This window comes from Cuculus canorus, chromosome 3 (assembly GCF_017976375.1).
Source record: "Cuculus canorus isolate bCucCan1 chromosome 3, bCucCan1.pri, whole genome shotgun sequence".
NCBI classification, from domain to species: Eukaryota; Metazoa; Chordata; class Aves; order Cuculiformes; family Cuculidae; genus Cuculus; species Cuculus canorus.
Genome location: NC_071403.1, coordinates 86,466,011 through 86,485,573, shown reverse-complemented (window position 1 = coordinate 86,485,573; position 19,563 = coordinate 86,466,011). Strand labels below are relative to the sequence as shown.

Here is a 19,563-nt window from a genome sequence, read left to right as displayed (position 1 = left end):
ATCGCAGACAGTCCCCTGTTCATCCCTGCATGCTTCCCTCCATTTAACAAAATGCAAATAAAATGGCAAGAAGATTTCTGCCCCAATTTTTTTTTTTTTTTAAAGTGGAACATGCTCTCCAGCCCCAGCTACCCAGACAGAAGTTGCAATAGGCATATAAATAGATTTTCAGCCCCAAACCTGACTCCTCTTGTATGAGCTTTATTATGCAGCTATTGCCTAGCTATCGTCTAGGAGACAAAAACTTGCCTTCCGTAACCCAGTACAATTCCCAGTTCCCCCCACGAGATCCATACCTGTGAAATGACTGCACCAGGCATGTCTAACATCCATTTGATCATCAGGCACTGGTTCTATAGCAGCTAAAGATTTGCAAACACCCCCACAAATGGCTAACAAACATTTAAAAGCAAAGAACCCTTGCAAAGTGGGAGTGGGGGCAAAAGGAGTCAAGAGTTTCAAAGCAAAAAAAGAAAAGGGTTTCAGAAAGCATTTGCTGGATGTTAAATCAAAAATCAGATTGGGGGAAGTGAGCCTTTTCTAGTTAAAAATAAGTCCCAAATCCAGATCATCTTCTAGCATATTATGCAATTAAAAAAAAGAAAGGCTAGGGGGAGGGAGCAAGCTGAGCAGTGCTGAGGAACGGGTAGGCTGCCATCCAAGCTCCTTGGCCAGCTACCAGCCATCCCTGCGCCTGGAATCTCGGGTGAACAAAACCTCTGAAATTTAGCACTACTGCTGAAGTCTGGTTTTCCTCTGCTCCCTAGTGTCACTTCCCTGGACTACTCCAGAGCCGTGCACATGGGTTTGGGGGGGTGGGGAGGGGTGCTTTGCTCTTCAAATATTCATGACGGACGTGCTTCCTTCCACTTAGAGCAAGAAAGGAAGGAGCAGGCTAGCAAGAATCGAAAACCCTGCCAAAGTCCAGCACGTTTTCGAAACAGCAATGGGTTAGGAAGAGAGCTAGCAGCTTTGCGTCCCTTGGTACTACCTCCTCCCCCTGAAAAAGACAGACTGTCCCAAAGACATACCAATGCTCCTTCCGCAATGCTCTATTTAAAGGAGAAATTTTTAAATGGCCTAGGGACTATGAGAGTTTTGAAGTTTGTCAGGCTCTGCCAGGAACGTATAAAAATATCCACTGCTCAAAGCAAACCTTTTTCCTTGTGATAAAGAAAACAGACCATTTGTGTGGCCACGCTCCATTCTCTGCACTCGCTTATTAGCTTTATTGTCAGGGAACATCAGCAAGCACTGAATGAACCCAGTTGAGCACATTTGCATCCAAGATTGAGGGGCTGGTAGTTAAGACATTTTTTAGAACTATGGGATCATCATTAGTAAACACGGCAATAACCTCACTACGTCATTTTCCAGGAAGCTCAGAAATGATTCAAGGTTTCCTGTATGTGTGACTGTCAAGCTTTCACATCTCACCCGATCTTCATTAAGCTTGGTTCAGAACTTGTCCTTTTAAAAGATAAAATAGATCAGGCAACTCCCAATTTCACCTACTAGCTTTTCAGCACAGCTTTCAGTTTTCTTTTCCCCAGAAATGCTCTCTGAAGCTAGTTTAACCATTAAGTGGGCAAAGCAAGATATCGGCCTCAGCAAGGGGATTTTATTCCCCTAAACAAGGGGCTCAAATGAGCACCACTAGACTCTCAGCTTTATAAAGTTTTATTTTTATCCCCTTCTCCTCTGGCATGCTAATGCGAATTGTAAAAAACATTTTCTTCCAGTTTCCATAAATCACTTCATTAATTCTAAGCAAAGCAAGGAGGTGGTATCTAGTTAGACAAACCAATAGACTTGGTAAAAACAGGTACGATTTCAGGCCTGCAAGCCTTTCTCCGCATCTCCATACAGGAATTCTATAGCTTCTGACCACAAGAGCTTAAGACAACATTGCCTGTTTGTTGTTTACAGTTCAAACCATGTCTTCCCTCTTTTAACCAAAAATTTCATGTCTACATTGAAGAGACTGATGTTATAAGTGCTAAGATACTGAACAACATTTAAAAAAAAACCAAACAAGCTGTACAATGCCAACATTTGATCTGGTTCAGTTCTGTTCATCTCAAAAACTTTGCTCCAAGCCCTTCCAGTCAAAGTTCCTGCTGGGAGAATGAAAACGCCAAACTTATGGGTTGGCTGAATATCGGTACAAAATGAGATGTATTTGCACCCTCCTGAGTTCCAAAACACAGAGCTAACCTAGGAAGTCACATGGCCACAGTGGAGACAGACAGACTACGACAACCCACCAAAATGAAAGATGGGACAGGCAGTGACAAAGGGTCACATCTACAGAGGGACGCATCTATTTTGGCTGAGCAGCAATCTCAGACAGATGTACTTCTGCTGCATTTCTATCCGTCTGCCAGCAAACATCACTGTGGGGTCAAGTGTTAAGAGTGGAGAGCGATGTGACTTTATTATTGTTTCAATAAAGGGTGTTGTGGGGTTTTGGTATGCCAGTTTCCAATGTTACTGGTATGTGGAACCAGAAAGCTGAAGAAAGGCAAGCGGAAAAACTACATTTATTGTATTGGGGCAAGGGGAACTACTTGGAGATGTTCCTCAATATCATCCTCCAGCTCTGGAAGACTCAGACCCAAAAGCTGAACCATTGTTGCTGAAAAAGACTCAACTTGCTTTTTTGCCCATGTAGGGCAACTGCATGTGCCTCAGAGCCAGAGAAACACCAGCATTGTTTGGGAACTGGCTTTTCTTAATTGAAAAACAAAAGTAATATATTTTTTTTTCATTTGCATGTCATTTAGCTTCCTTTTACTGGCTCTGCATGCTCTTCAGACAGAGCTGGAAAAAATGCAGTTGGGGCTCCACAGAAGAGATACTCAGCCTGGAGTGGGTGGTTCTCTGGAGTCAACCATCATCGATTAAACACAGAAAAGCTTGTGCAATGCCTGACTATGCCCACTTAGTGATGAATCCTTCGCTCTCCAGAGGGCAGGGGTATGTGCACATCGTGAGAGAAGCATTGTATTTATTGATTGTACTTAAGAAGTTACACCTTGTCACTGCTGGATTATTTTTGAAACCTTTAATAACTGGAAGTTGGGTATAGAGAAGCGCTGGATTTATAAAAATGGAGAGGAATAAGCAATTTAGCCATCTTACCAATAATAACAATATCCTTTAACGTTAATTCTCAAAGGCTTTTAACCGTTCAGTTTAAAATGCCTCTAAAGACTGAGGGCTTTTCTTGGAAATCAATTCCACAACCCACTAAGTCCCTCCTCCCCGCTCACCAAGGCAGACAGGAAGGAAAAAAAGAAAGAGGAACTAAACACCAAGAGGGATGGTGGAAAAGGATCTTTATGAAGTCACGTGTTCACTCATTTACTTACACCACCCTATAAGTCAGTCTAGAAGATGAACAGCTCAGTATAGCGATGTCCACTTCTAGAACGAAGACCATGTTCATCAAACCACTGTGTCCACACACAACCATTTCTTCCCACGCAGCCAAGCCAAAAGCTGGAGGAGATATGTGAGCAGCGGGGGCTTGTACAGAAAGTGGTGTTTAAAGCAGAATCCGTTGTTTTCTGACATCCTGGGTAACTAAAACCACGGGGGGGAGGAGAGAAAGAAAACGACAACTTGGGGGAATGAAAATGAAACACTACTTCACACACATATGTGAAGAAAAGTAATGCAAAGTCCCCCAAACCACAAAAGAGCACTGAATTTGCATATTTCATTCCCAAAAGAAAGTTTCCCAAACCTCAGGTGTAAACGAACCTCACTAGGGCTTCCTGGAGACTCTATCCAGTAAATTACGCAAGTGCTTTCTGTGTCATTTCTGGCACACAAAATATTATTTTCCTCTCCTCCATCCCTCAGTCCTCATCCTTGAGAGCTGCATTGGCTGTACCCTGGCCCAACGGTAGTCAATGAGTGTTTTGTCACTGACTTCAGCAGGATCAGGATTTGGCATAGATAGCTGCAGGACCAAATTAAAAGGCCTTTTGTGCCAACTGGGTTCAACTAGGTAAGATGAGGGGCTAGAGCCTCTGAGCTAGCACAGGCACACTAGGCTGCGGCAAGGCATTTCCGTGCTGCCTGAGAGACCACCTGAACCAGTCCCCACAACTTTGAAGCATCTGTCCTTTAGAATTAGGTAGGCTAACAGGTAAAATTCTCTTTCCTCATCTGTTTCCACATCCCCAAGGCTACAGCAGAAGGCTGTGTCTCAGGAAGACCTCCTTGGGGGTAGGATCACGTGCTCAGCCACCGCAGAATGATGCTTCTTGACCTGCAGGATCCTGGCAAAGCAGAGCAAATGGCAAAGCAGAGCAAACCTTGCCGCGACAGCTGGCCTGCCCTCCAAGAGCGCAGGCATCCTCCTCCTATTCAGAGTTGGAAAGGAAGGGAAACAGTCGAGGAGAACGCCAGTATAAATCTGGCATCCCCTCCCAGCTTCACTGGAAACAAGGAAGAATGCTGAACAGCCCAGGTGCTGAGGTTTAACTCCAGGACTGCAACGTGGACTTTCAGGGGCAACAGCCAGCATGTGATGCAAATCAACCTCCTTGATGATTTCATTTGTAGACATCGGGGTCTTTAAATCCTGGTACAGCAGCATCCCTGGGAGCTAGTACAGCACGTACCATGCAGTAACGCACAGCTACGTTCAATACGCTGCAGCTGGCTCGCACGGACGGGTTGTATGGCTTTTGGTTTGGTTGTTGTTTTTTTTTTTTTTAAACAAGGCCGCTCCTCAGGATCTGATGCAGATTTTACTTGTTTGAGTGTAACACATCCATGCTGCGTGGCTAGACACGACCCCTGACAACTGCCGCCTGGTAAGAACTGGATCTTGTATCACACGTGAGTTACAAAACAAAATCCCCAACCCTAGACTAGATGTACAGGGAACAGAGCTGTGCTGGGGCTTCTGTCCTCTTCAGATCCAAAGCTCAGACATTTTCCATTTACAAGGTTTGTTTTCCATTAATTCCATTAATTGTTTTACATTAATTCTGGCTATTTTTTTAAGAAAAAAAAAAAAAACAAAACCGAAACAACCCCCAAACCTGAGTGAGGTTTAATAAGCACTTACAAACCTTTCCTTTAGAGCTACATAAAAAAATTAGCCTCCTGAGTAGCTCTGTGCTTCCAAGAGTACAGGGAATTGGTTTTACGTACGCAAGCCTTTGCTGCAAGGCTGTCAGTACCAGCACTAACTGTAAGTGGCAGGTATTTTTCACGTGTATTTTATAGGGACCTAACTCTTCTCATCTCCTGTGGTGGATGGGTAAACCTCGTCTCTTCCAGAAGAAGCAGAGGGGCAAGCAAAGCTGCTCAGCACCCCAGCGGGAAGCATCCAACTTCTGCATTTAACAAGAATCACAGCTTTAGCCCCCCACTTTAGGCACTGGCAAGTGAAGATTTGGGGAGAGCAATTTGCAAGCTGAGTGACAGCGATCATTTCTAGTCTCAAGTTAAAATCAAAATAAGAAGGGAAACCATAGTGGGTGACTTTCAAAGGTTAATATAAGCAGCAGTGAGCTAGAGTCTACACAAGGAAACCTCCCAGCAAAGAGGAGACAAACCATCAGAGGAAGCTTAGACCCTCAATTTGAGGAGCATCTGAAGTAATACAGCTCTCGAGGGGCTTCGGTACTTGGAGTCTGGAGTTCCCGGGTCCCTGAAGGAGCATCCATGTTAATCACAAAGTAAGGTGAAGCCTTCCTAGCAAATAAGCAATGCAATTATAAAGCCAGTCAATAGTGTAACGCCAGCCAACGTGTTCCAGTGATATTTTGAAACTGTAATCTGATCCTACTGTTTCCATCCTCGTGCCTTGCCTGCTCTCCCTTGTTGCATACTGTACTATTTGAGGCCCAGAGGGCAAAGCAAGCTCTTGCTCTTTGTTAATGATCAGAAACTGCGTTTCAAGTGAGAGCTCTACATGTGCCGCCCACATTACTTTCTTGATAGTTTCTTAAACTTGCAGCCTGTTGAAGCCCTGCTAGAAGGCTCTCTGAAAAACAAAAGGGAGCAAAACAAAAAAAAAATACAACTACAAACTCCACTTCTGACTTCAGTTTTCAGCTCTTTTACCATGCAAAGCCACAGTATAGGGCGATGTCCAACTCCATAGTGTGTTAAGCTTTGCAGGAAACGTGCTTCCATTAAATTGGAAACAGTTTCTAATGCTGTCAGTTTGCTAAATGTGACATGTTCCCTCGGAAGAAGTGGTGCGGTTTTAATGTTTTTGACTAACAGCGCACACCAAACAGAGTATGTCTGATAAAGCTGGAATGGGCTCCAATAAATAATAGTTTAAAATAAATTACTGCCTCATTAAGTAATTGTTTGGAAAAAGGAGAGCAGATTTTCTAGATTATAGCCATGTTATTAAGGATGTTTATAATATTAGGAATTCTATCAGGGTAGCGGAAGTTTAAATCAGCTGAGCACTTGTTAGCTTGTTAAACCATCACAGACTACCCTAGCGGAATCAGAAAGTGAAAAAGACAGCACAGGTTCTGTGTGGGGAAAGCTCGCTAACTGTATTTTGAACCGGCTGCAAGGCTGAAGTCAAGAGCACAAGCTCTGAGCAACCCTGACAACTTCTTTTCAGGATGAAGCAAGAAAGGGGATATTTGTTACATATTGAGGCTAGAAAACATTTATCCAGAACAGGTTTATTCACATGCATCAAGGTGGTTGTCTTTACCAGAAAAAAAGAACAGGTCTGAATTGCCCAGCAGAAGTAATTTGTATTGCAACGGTCTTGCATAGCCAAAATGCCAATTCTCACATGTTCTGCTTCAGACAGGACTTCCCACCAGCATCCTGACAACAGCGCCCAGCAGATGCAAACAAGACCCCAGTCTGTCCTTTTTTGGTCTTGCCCTTAACTGGAAGTTTTATGAAACAAGCTTTCTGACTGCCAGTGCCGCCTCAGCCCTCCACAGACCTGCTGCAGACGCAGCCCTGCTGACCACCAGTCCCAGCAGGCCCTTCCTGGTGCCAGACTGGAGTGGAGGATTCCCCTCCACTCTGGAGGCTTTTTTTCCTTAGAGTTAGCCACAGCAGGGAGCTGGAAGCTTTTTTTCCTTAGAGTTAGCCACAGCAGGGAGAGAGATTTTCAACAACGTGGCAAAGTTGCCCTCTCCTTGGGTTACCTCTGTGCTGAATCCTCTTTAAGTCCTTCCCTCGGGTGGCTGCACGTACTGGTTGCTTACAACAACAGAGCCTCCTCACTTGAATCAGCTTGGCTGAGACTCTGCGCTTCTAAGAGCCACCCAAAAGAGCTGGGATGAGATTATTCTGAAATTTGGGTCTCCACATGGCAGCATTAAGGAAGCAGACAGGCCTGCCAAGCATGAATCAAATTATACTGTGCTGCCCACACACAGGCTAGACAACTGAAGGACAGGAGCTGCATTACACACCTGGGCATCAGTAGCAGGAAATCAGAGGTGCAGTAAGTAGAACTAGGCACAGCACTAGGTCAGCTTCTCTGACATTATTACATGATTAGCTGATTATTCAGCAGACTTTGTTGTCACATGAAAAATATGTGAGGGCTTCTATGCACAAGCCTCCCGGTGACCAGACAAGAAACTCCCCTTGCTCCACATCACAGTTTCTTTTCCCAAGTCCGGCACTCCGGGCCTCCTTGCACTGAAGCAGATGTCTGTCCGACAAGGAGGACCACGGAGGATGAAATCTCCCCACCAGAAGGCAAGGAGCTGCGCTGGAACCAGTATATGCCACTCCACATCAGGAGAATATGGGATATAATCTCTTCAAGTGGTGGAGAAACAGCAATTAAGACAGCTGCGTACTGCTTCAGGGCCCAATTCAGCCAAGGGCTGACTGCCTTCCATTTCTTCCCACTGCAGAGCCAGCAGGCATCAGCACAGCTAAAGCATTGACTAAAAAGAGGCACCTGAACAGTAAATTAAATTCAAAACACTCTGAAAGAGCTAGTGTGGCCACCAGAAAGTGACACAGGCTAACAAACATATGCTCCCTTTTCACTGCTAAAATTACATGCCTGTAATGACAAGATGCTACTGGTCAGACTCTAAGGGAGAATGGTGAAATAGCAAGACCAGCTCTACATCCATCCTCCCCTGCAACGTCGCACTGAACAACAGATTTCAGCAAAATTGTGTAGATTGTACAAGACATCTCTATTGGCACACGCATGTCACGGTCTAGATGATATTTTTAGTGCACGTAGGGACCAAGTACTCTGGAACCATCTTCACTGGATGTGTATAATTCCTACAAAGGTTAATGAGAATTGTGTGTGCATCCAAGAGAGACGAGACCCCTTTGTGTCTAATAAGAGAGAGTTTTTTCCTCGTGTATGTATAATTACTTTGATCGAATCCTTTATTTCGAGAGCATCATAGCATCTTTTCCCCAAAGATACCTTGTTTTTCCCCCTTGTCGTAGACCCTTAATAAACACATGGTGGAGGGGGGAGATACCCACACCGCTGTGGAAAGAACTGAATGGCTTGCCAAAAAGTAGGTTATTGCTCTGAAAACAGTATTGAATAAATTATCACAGTCAAACTGAAAAGCAGCAAATGGCAGGGGGGAAGAAGAGACCAGAAAAAAAACAACCTCTAAAGAAATGTACACTGCAAAATGCAACATGCACCCCGGCAATGACAAGTCATTTTAGTTTCTGGCCTGCACGTTTTATTCACTAACTATTTTTTTTTTGCTACTGAAAGTTAAAAAAGGAGAAAAGAAAGGCATTTCCCTGGCATTTTTTAAAGCAGCTATATAGCATGTGAGTTGCTTTCAACACTTTTGCTTAAATGAAATTGACACTGCCATACAAATATATCCTGCGAAAAAGTGCCTACCCATCCCCAAGTTTCTCTTAAAGAGGTGGAAAAGTTGCTGGACATTTCTCCACCACCAGTGAAAACAAACAAACAAACAAGAAGTAGTTGAAGTTTGACAAGAAAGTTTGCTAAAACGATGTTAAGCGTTGTTAGAGAAGATGGTAACTGTTGGCCTTCCAGTCCAGTGTACTAAAGCTCTTGAGTTTGTTGAAATACAGCATGTGTTTTCATGTTCAGAGAAGGAGCCTTCTGAAAACTGATGAAACTTTGGCCAGCCTTGAACTATTCTCAACCCGTAACAGCTACGAGTTAGAGATGAAAAAGATCCCATTTTTTGGCAGCACCTGCTTGATTTCACAATAAAAACTACTACACCAAAGCAATACCTCTTAAAAGAGCCACCATCGGATCCACTTAACTTCTATGTGTAGTAATTCAAACGTTCTCAAATAAATCATTTAAACATGCATGGGGACACCCTTTTAATAGCATATTTTAACAACATGTGTACTAAGACCCTATTTCGAAGCAGGCTTCATACAGGTCAATCAACACGGAACAAGAAACTTAACCACAAACTAAGTATCTGGAAATTGGGAGTGGAAAACACAGAAGGATCAGGAAACAAACGAAATGTCCTCAACTTCATTTCATATTCAGTCAGGCACAGCACATTCACCTCACCCAAGACAGTATTACACCGATTTTCCCCACAATTAAAAAAACCCAAAAACTTCAGAGCACATGTACATCACGTATGTTCCACTGCCAGCAAGGGGAAGCACAGCAGCAACAGGAAGCTTTACGCTGTGTGTTACACACAGAAAAAATATCCTCTCTCGACTATTCATTCGCAAATTATTTCTGGAATACTTTAGTTCGGGGAGGAGAGGGGAAGGCTAGTTTAGAAAATCCAATTTTGCCAAATGGATGGAGTGGGAGGTTAAGGGAGACTGTGAGCTAGATCACAGGAGGGTAACCTAAGCAGGTCATTGTACCCCTGGGACAGCCAGCATGAAAGCAGTCCTGGTCAAAACCCCTCCGACCACAGCACTGACTAATAAAGTGGAAGTCCCTCCTCCTACACAGCAACAGGCAAGAACCGACCAGCAACAAATCATGCTATACAAAAAGTACTTATAGCGTGGCTTCTCTGTCACATACACACACACAGAGTGATAAGAAAGAAAAATGTTACCACTGTTTAAAAAACCCTGTGGGTAGCGCATGAATGCCAGTCTCCTATCTTGATGAAATGTATATTTTTAAAATATGCAAATAATATGCAAGCACGTGTACTTGTACCTATTAAATGCTTCTTCCAAGGGTGAACAACTGGCTGTAAAAACACATGAAAAGTAAAGAGTTTGTGGAGGGACCGGAAGATGATGATGTATTTCTGAATTAGGTTCTAGAACTTCATTCTGCAGCTACCTGAAGTTAAGACAAAGCTGCCTTTAGGCATTTCAAACTAGTCAGACCTGCTGTAGCAGTTACACAGTCTGCTTCAAATATGCCCTCCACGCTCCTTTCAACCTCCACCCCAACATATATCCGCATAGTTTACTTCCAGTCCTGGGTGGTTCTTTCTATAGCACAGTTCACTCAACCTTACTGCCTGCCTGGCACGACAGGAGTTTTAAACAGAAGAATGTTACAGGCAACTATAAGAAATTGTACAAAACATCCAATAATTGCCACATTTCCACTAAACCTGCGTGTGGCTCAAATGGCACAAGGGCTTCTTGGGGAAACTGAAAAGCTGGGATCAAGAACACCGTTTTATTCGTTACAGATCATCCGAGCAACTTTTAGGTTGAGTTTAAATCTTTCCACTAACTCACGAGTTCCTTTGAAATGGGAACTTCTTTCTTCTGCTACTTCCATACTACCGCCCAGTTTTAAAAATAGCATTAAGAAAACAATCCACATTCGCACTTTTCTCTTTGTATTTTACTATATTAAGAATACAATTTTTATTCTAACTTCACTGGAAGCAGAAGCTGTCAGGTGAAATCTAATACCTCTTACTGGTGTGAAAGCAAAGTAAACAAGTTTTGGCTCCTAATAATTACACAGACCAAGACTCATATCATTTAACGTCACTTAAAATTCAATTCCAGAGTGATACTAATGAGAAATTCCTCTTCAAGCCTACTGCTCCTCAAAACACCGATCATGTTATATAGGTTGGGAACTTCAGACATTGTGTGGCAACACCTACGATTTTATGTAGCAACCAGAGTACTGAGCCTGGCCCCTTATTTGGAAGAATAATAGTTTAAACTCACCTAACACAGAGTTTTGAGCATAGTTTAATATTACCGCAACAGCCCAAATCCACAGTCACTCTGATGTGGTGGTGGCTGTTGTCTCACTTGAGCTGGCTAAGCCTCCACTCTCAAAGAAGGGACACATAAAAACCAAAAACTCACTCTGGTGACTTCACTGCTTCTTTGGTTCTTTTAAGCCACCTTGCTCCTCATCGTGACTGAAAGCCATTTCTGAAGACAAATGCAGCTGTACTACCAGCTCCTCAATGTCCCTGGAGACTAGCCCCATACTCCTTTGGAAATGCCCCCCAAATCAGCTCTTCCTCACCTAGGAACTCCTCTTCGCGCCAGAGGAATCTCTCTGCTGCCAGTCTAACATGTCTTCACAGCTCCTCCTGGCCACCTTGCAATAACACCAAGCACCTGACACATTCACTGGGAGCCATCAGTGAAGTAAACTTCTCTATGCAGTTTCTATTCTGTACATCAACACACTGCTTCATACCCCACAAAGCCTTAAGATGAAGGACAGGGATCCTGCTGGGATCAGTGCTGTACTGACCCAGGACATGCAGCCCTATTTCTTCCATAAAACCTCTGCCTTGGTCTCTGTTTTGCTCAGCTCTGTTAGAGTTCAGCTTGGAACACCCAACGGAGAAGTCAGCACTGCATTTACAGGGCTTTCTTTCCCCACATGTGCATTGTTGTATTATTTTTTGTTATAGTGTTTGCACTGGTAATGCTGAACAAACCTGAAGCCTCCACTACAGTAAACATAAAAATTGACTAACACGTGTTGAGGGTCTCTCTCCATTTACAATATACAGCCACTTGTTTGTGACAGTACAGTTTTTCTGACTGATCCAAGTTTAGAAATAAAACAAGTGACAGAAAACATGCAATTACATCCCCCCCAAGAAACCAGCACTGTTCTCAGACTGGCAAATTCAATTTTCTACAAACTATTAATTAGGAAGAGATTCATCTACTCTAAAGATCTGTGCTTACTGCCAACCTGCTTACATTTAAGCTGGACCTTGCTCTCTCCTTTGGTACACTCCTGATCTTTGGACTTGGTAATTGAAAGCTGCCGATTTTGGCACGGATTTGCGTGTGTGTGTGTGTGTGTGTGTGTGTGTTAAGGAACCGTTGCAACTGGAGCTGTCTCCTCATGAACCGGTTACACATATAAAGCTGAGTTAAAAGAGGGTGTCTCTCTTCCTAACCAGCCCTTATAAAAAGTAAATCACCAGAAGACTACTTACACTTTCAAAGTACTACATTCTCCTTGCTTGACAGATTAGACTTTAAGATGTTACATAAAAGCAAAAATAGTCACAAGTATTTTGGATCACCTGTCTGGTGTTAGCACTGCCAGAGACAAACTGTGCCAGGAGAGTTTTACATCAGTGTGAAAAAAGTCAAAGAGTGCCTAAATTTTTTTTTTCCCCTATGCATTATTTATTGGAAAAATAAAAGCAGCTGGTGTAAATGATGACAAAAACCTTCAAACCAGACATTGCATAAGATCTGTTGTACTTCATGGAAGCTAAAAAGAATTTAAAATATAAAATGTGATGTTTTCCTTGATATTAGGACATTATCTTGAACTCCTTAATACCTCTCAGGCAGACAATTCAAGTGCTTCGATTATTTATTATTATTTTCATGAAAACACTGAGAAACTGCCATTATTTCATCTTTCCCATTAAAAAGAACAGATGTATAAAGGAATACAATTACAATTCTTCATAAATCAGCACCTACAGACATATTTAATGCTCTTTAAGACTGCTTCATCTACAGACAAAACCTGAAGAACCTATGGCTAGCAACTTTTTGTTTGTTTTTAATCAGCTTCAGAGAGCAAGAAATCAGCTTTACATGAAAATCAAAAGAGATGTTTTAATATGCACAAAGTCTAGTTTCATTTGTTAGCAGTCCAATCTGGTTGCTGCAGAAAAGGACTGAGTAGGTTTTGCTAACTTAAAAACGGAAGTAGGATCTGTCAGGAAAGGATGGAGATCTACTGCTGTTACATTACATGCTGCAATATTTCAGGACAATGGAACTATTCCCTTGGACAGGCTCTCGGATACCTGTCTGGCAGCACAAACTGCAACTCCTCCTATCTCTACCACCACCACTAGCTCATTATGTTAAATCAGATTCCAAAGATACCACCTTATTATGTAAAAATGTACTCATGTTAACTTCAAGCTGAAAGGGATACTTTCAATTTACCCTGCTTAATCAACTGCTTAATTTCTTAAAGCAATATAAGTACAAGCAGCAGCAACTTTTAAGAAAACACTATTTATATGGTTCACTTCACCATGTAAAAGCTTCCCCCACGCTTAGATTGAAACTGAAATGCCTGTCAATTTTGCACCCCGAAAAAAAATCCCATAAAATACAGACACCTTCATCTGGACTGAGTATTTTATGCAGGTGAAGCCCTAATAATCGGAATAAAAAGGAAGTGTCGTTTCAATTCACACAAATAGAAACTGTTTACTCTATTTGAAAGACACAAGCATAAAACTGATGTTAGGGGGCACCCAAGCTTTCTACCACCATTGTTTGTGCAACAGCTTGTTCTGCGGTGGCCAAATCTAGCACCCACTGACAGCAGCGAGAACCACCCTGGTGACTTCATTGAGCACCAACCGAAGAAGTACGGACTTCCCTGGATGCAGACTGCCACACACAACAGCTCTGGTGCGCCGGAGATGAAATGGGCAGATTCGCTTTATTTTACACTGGCAGCTGACCTGTAGCTGTAAATCAGCCACCGAGGGTCCCAGGGGAGAGTACACAAACCTCTACGCACAATTCCAACAAAAATGGCCCTGTTTTCTCTAGCAGTGATTTACAAAATACGAGAAATGACAGCAATTAACTGCACTCCTATTTTCACGCTTACGGAGAACTTACCTTTCCAGATCCTGACACTGACACGAGTAAAGCAGCATATTCTCTAAACGAGAACAGTGTTGCAAAGCATTTCTCCCCCTCCCCCCAAGCGTTCCCCTACCTCGAAGGAAATCCCAATAAGGAGTTTTTTGCCATAGCTTCCAAGAGATGACCCACCCTTCTCGCCAGAGCCCAAGGAAGCCCCGAGCGTGCTACTGCTCGGGAAAAGCCAGGCTAATCCCTTGCCCTGACACCAGCCTCTAGGAAGGTCCAGCCAGAGGCTCCTGCCCAGCCATATGGCAGCTTCGCTCCAGCGGAGTGAAAGTCTCCCCCAGGCCCTTTTAGCTCCCCCCGGGGGACCCTGGAGTCCCCAGCTCCTGCCAGGAGCAGGGAGCGAGGCGGGAAGCGCCTCCCCGCTATCCTACCCGGGGAAAGCCGGGCTCTCCGAGCGGGATGCGGCTCGGCTCCCGCAAAAAGAACTCTATTCCGGCTGCAGGCACCTGCTTCAGCCCGGGATCCCCGCGCATCGAACGGGGGGACACGAAGGGGGAGGTATTTTAAGAGCAACTCTCCGCCTCTGCTCCTCCCGGCACGGAGGAGAGGGGGAGGACACCCGCCCCGCGCTCCTCCGCCCGGGCACGAATCGAAAGGCAGAGCTGAAAGGAGCCCCGGAGGGGGTGGGCGTCGCGGCTCCTGCGGCCCCCAGCCCCAGCTGCAACACCCCGGCCCCACTGAACCCCCCCGGCCCCCGCTGCGAGCTCCCAGCCACAGCTGGAACCCCCAAGCCCCGCTGCTGCCTCCGCTGAACCCCTCCAGCTCCTTCTGCTCCCTTCCAGCCCCGCTGACCCCCAGCCCCCGCTGCTGATCCCCCTGCTCCCCTCCAGCCCCGCTGACCCCCAGCCCCGCTGCTCCCCCCCAGCTCCCCCTGCTCCACCCCCCGAAGACCCCCTGCTCCCATAGTCCCCACTGAACCCCTCTGCTTCTCCCTCAACCCCATCTGCTCCCTCAATCCTCCTTTGCCCCCCCCCCCAGACCCTCTGCTCCCATAATCTCCTCTGAACCCCCAGCTCCCCCCCAGCCCCCGCTGAACCCCCAGCCCCTGCTCCCCCCCTAACCCCCCTCTGCTCCCCCCCAGGTCCCTCTGCTCCCCCAGTCCCCCGCTGAACCCCCCAGCTCCCCCGCAGTACCCCCCAGCCCCGCTCACCACATGCAGCTCCACCTGAGAACTATCGCATGGAGCGGGGGGGAGAGGAGCTCGCAAACTCTCGCCCTAGAGCCGCTCCATATGTCGCTCCCTCGCCGTGCCGCGCCGGGGAGGAGCGGGGTGGGATGCGGAGGAGGAGGAAGAGGCAGGCGCAGGCGGCGTGAGGATTTAAGCGTCCGCTGTGCCCGGGCGGCTGCGATCACGCAGCATTATACAATGGAGGAGGAGAGGGAGGGAGGAGGCACCGGCCCGGCTCCCAGCACTTGCCGCCAGCACTGACGACAGGGGCGTCTCCGACGAGCTCCTCGCCCTCGTCCAAGCCCCGCCTCGGCCCCTGCCTTCCTCCACCCCCGCTCCTCCTCCTCCCCACGCGTGCTCCTTCCCCGGGGCTCCCCGCGGGGACAAAGGCGCCACTACGACAAGGCTCCCCGCGATCCGGGGTGTTCCTTCCCCCCCCCGCGCCTTCCCAGCCGAGCGGGGCTGGAGAGAAGCCGAGCGCTCACCTGGGAGCCAAGCGAGGAGCGGCCCCGCCGCGGGATCCTCGCTGCTAATTTGGGCTGGGCGGGTACCGCAAAAATGAGGCCAAACCGAGACGTTCGAGCGCACCAAAGGCTGCGGGAAAAGGGGGGAGGAGGGGGGGAGCTGGGCACCGGGCGCTACCTGGAAAGAAGACGATTGATTTAAAGTTACCTCCGTGATTATATGTTGTGAAAGGGACCTCGGATCGCCCCGGCGTTTCTGTTCCACTAAACCAGCCGCGATTCGGGGCAATAAAGCTTTAAAATCTAACATAAAGGCGCTTATCAGTCGTTAATATCACGACTTGTTTAAGTATTACACTCAAAATGGTCTGTAATGATTTGTGATCAATCAAGCGGATGGTCTGGGTAGAAATCGTGTTCCATTTTCGGCTAGAAAAGCGAAAAGGAGGATACTTTTAGCGGGAAGGTTTCTTTAACCTGGAATCGTACCTGTCAAAAATCCACAAATGAAAAGATAAACCCCATTAAAATAATGAATCTGCCAAAACAGAAGGAGATTAACTGATGATCTTACGGATTCTTAAAATTCTAACTGAAAAGACCCCATCTACTTGGGGTTTACCACACCAGGACTGGTATTTCAGGGGATATTCTGCTGAAGCCACTAAAAGGAGAGGAAAGGGCATCAGATTGAAACACTCCCCCCAGTTCTGGAGGCCTCTGCGCATCCTTTCCTTTCCACCTGTGCTCTCAGCCATTCATTTGAGTAGACGGAGACCCTCTCATCCTCTCTGTTTGCAATACAGAGGTAGCCCTGAACCAGATCTGCAACGCAATTCACAAGTCGTTTACTGAATTTTGACGAGTGACTTGTGGATTGCTTGGGTGCTGGCAGAAATTAAAACCCAGAATTACCCGTGGCTGGACACTTCCCAGCAGACAGGCACTGAAATTTGGTCCTTCTACTCAGGAAAACAAACCTCCTCTTGAAATTACAAGAGTTGTGATTAAAAAAATCATTAAATAAAGGGGAAAGCTTCATTTTCTTTAGGGCGTGAGTAGAGCGGTACTTGTCTGCAGGGCTTCAGACTATTCAAAAGCCAGCCAGAATACCTGCACATTTTTCCATTAATTTTTTTTTTTTCATACCAGATCCACCACATTTCGGGGCCGCATTCTGCCCTCCTTTACACCGGATTTGTAAGTGGGCAGGATCTGGCCTTGTGCAGTTGTGCTATGGATGCACTCAGCTGAGCAGTGCCTGCCTTCCAGAGCTCAAAGTCCACAGGAGGTTTACAGTCCCCGTGCCTGGGTGTGTGCACGCTATCACCGGCACCATAGGCATAGCCACCAACATTTGTAAAATAAGCAGCCGGGCTCCAGTCCGATATCCAAGGCCTTGATCTTGCCATGTTATACTCGGCAGTAAAAGGCCTGAGCCTGTACCATCCGAGTTCTAAACGCTTCTGGCTCTGTTAGGTTGCTCCAATTTTACACTAGCATAAGAGAAAACTCACTGCCCCTCTGTTTCCTACTGTAACTCCCCTGGGCTTTTCTTGGCAGGAGTTTATAGTCACATTGTAACTCAAGATTGTTCCTCCAAACACAGCAAGTACAACCTGCATCCACACTCAGAAGCACTTTCAACTGAGCATAGGTCACGATATGAATCGATAAGAGTAGAGCTCCTTCCTATGCTTCCCACTCAGCAGAGGCTCCATTGTGGTGGGACGAGGTTAGGCTACGCAAGGCAAATAATCTGCCAACAGCTTCTCACATTGGCCCACGCCTGATTTAACGAGACCTTTCTGGCCACAAAGGTCTGTGCCGCAGGTCCACAGCAATGAGACCAGAAGGTGTGTGCACGGCCCAAACGCTGTTTGCCCGAACACGGTGGTAAGCACAGAGAAACAGGCTGCGACTGAGCCACAAAACGCTGCGCAAGGAAGTGTGTTGTCAGAGGCTTCCAGAGCCTGCAGGAGCCGGGGAAGAAAGTCTGCATGTCTGCGAGGAGCAGCCACCCAAAACGCATCCCGTTTTTGAATGGTGCACGCAAGGGCTTCCGGAGGAGCAGTAGCGCCAATGTAATTGTGCAATTGTGGCCTTGATGCAGGCCCTCAGGCTGCTCACACATCAAGACGACGCACTAAAAGAGAAGGAACCAAACTGTGTTTTTCTGCAGTGGTGCTGATCAGATGTGGGCCACAGGCACAGTCTAAGCACAGCCTTGTCTTTGAGCCAGGATGGCCAAAGCTCGCCTGACTGAGGCCAGGTCTCCTGGAGTTCATGCAAAACCCCTCCTGTGTTAAAGGTACATAAATGAACAAACAGAAATCAAAGATTGGAAAGACTGGGAGGGGAAAACAGACACCAGACTTCATAGGGCAAATAATTAGAAATACTACAGACTGGCAGGTAATCTCTGCCTATTAACACATGCGCTAATTAGGAAAAAGCAGCAGCGTTTGGTGTGTTGAACGTCAGCAGCCCTCACGTTTTTCATAGAGGCAATGAACTGCTTCCTATGTTTCTAATTGCACCCTTGGCCTTTTTCTTTCTAACTGCAGTACACATTAATACTGTGAGATTTCACCATGTAATTGTAAGAACAAAACATCTTCATTTTCTCCCTGGATGTTTTTGCTTCGGTGCATGCAGGAGCTGACAGGCAAATACCCAGTCCTGCCCCCGAAGCAGACGACTTGTTGCAAATAAAGACCCTGTTGGCACCAATACTTGGGAGAAGCTAAACGAAGGGCCTGCCTGCAGCCAAGGATGCTTGTTCCACTCGAGCAACACTCCCCACTGAGCAATGCAACGCGGGTCTCATGGGTAAGAAGCAAGCACGCTAAGTGATCAAACACTGCTAAGACCTCGTGTCGTCTCCATTCAGGCCAACTCAGGGGTTAATATAGACCTTCCAGAGTGGGGCCCTTCTCATGTAAGGCTCAGCCACAAATAAAAGCAAGCCCCTCGAAAAAAAAATCGGGGTGCTGCATTACTGCAGTCTGCACCTGTATGTCAGCAGGGAGGGAGCTGCAATGGTGAGCTGGGATGCTTTCCTGGGGATTTCATTGCCTCTTTCTTTTTGTCTTGCTCGTGCAGCTCTTTCACTGTAACAAGGCTGCCCCACACATCCCAAGGCCCAGAGGAATTAGTTACAATCAAAGGAAGACATTCTCCCCTTCCTCTCCTACTCTACTTTTGACTCTTTATTTTCTCCTTAATTTTCTGCTTTTTTTCTCCTTTAATGTTTTTGTGGCAGTAGGAGAAATACCGTTCCCTAGAATGCATAATATGCTTAATTATCATTCTCCGTTAGTTCTCTAGGAAAAAAAAAAACCTACAGGAGAAATCAGTTTAATTAATGAGTATGACCAAATGCAGCCTTAGTTCTAATGCAGTGCCATATATTATATGTCCAGTTGGGCAGTTGATCTTACTTGGGTAAAATGAACAGAGATGCAAAAAACCCACGGAGCTCATGAATCAATATTCTGAGTGCAACCAACCCCTTTTGTATAGTTATTCTAAGCCTTCCTACAGATTTTGATGCCAACGTCTGTTCCCAAATACCGCTTTTGGCTTCAGTAATACGGGATTGGGCCCATACAGTCTAGTAATAGAAAGCTGTTGCTTGGCAGTACCAAGGGTTGTGCCACATGGTAAATTCATTAAGTAATTAAGAAAAAAACCCCTTAACTCCAAGATAGCTCTCAAAGAGTCATACCCAGTAAAAATCCCCTGTGGGTGTCAAGCACAGGGGTGGCAAGGTTTCATATGAAAGTCAGACTTGGTGATTTAGATGCTTTTCAAAAGGGCTACTCGTCACATATT

At 45.8% G+C, this 19,563-nt stretch overlaps 1 protein-coding gene across 7 annotated transcripts in view; it reads right to left on the bottom strand.

Annotated features, from left to right (window-relative positions):
- Positions 1 to 19,563, bottom strand: part of SERTAD2 (SERTA domain containing 2) — an 82,452-nt gene that overhangs the window by 7,014 nt on the left and 55,875 nt on the right. Inside the window, exon 1 of one of the 7 annotated variants that reach the window (XM_054063109.1) lies at positions 15,245 to 15,521. The exons of 3 other annotated variants lie outside the window; for them this stretch is intronic. Coding sequence is in view for 1 of the 4 variants with exons in the window: in XM_054063106.1 (XP_053919081.1) it covers positions 3,375 to 3,478 (104 nt within the window). In the remaining 3 variants the exon portion in view is untranslated. Of the gene's footprint in view, positions 1 to 3,374; positions 3,731 to 14,465; positions 14,490 to 15,244; positions 15,522 to 19,563 lie in introns of those variants that run through there. 3 more of the 7 variants (XM_054063111.1, XM_054063113.1, XM_054063106.1) reach the window with 3 other exon arrangements.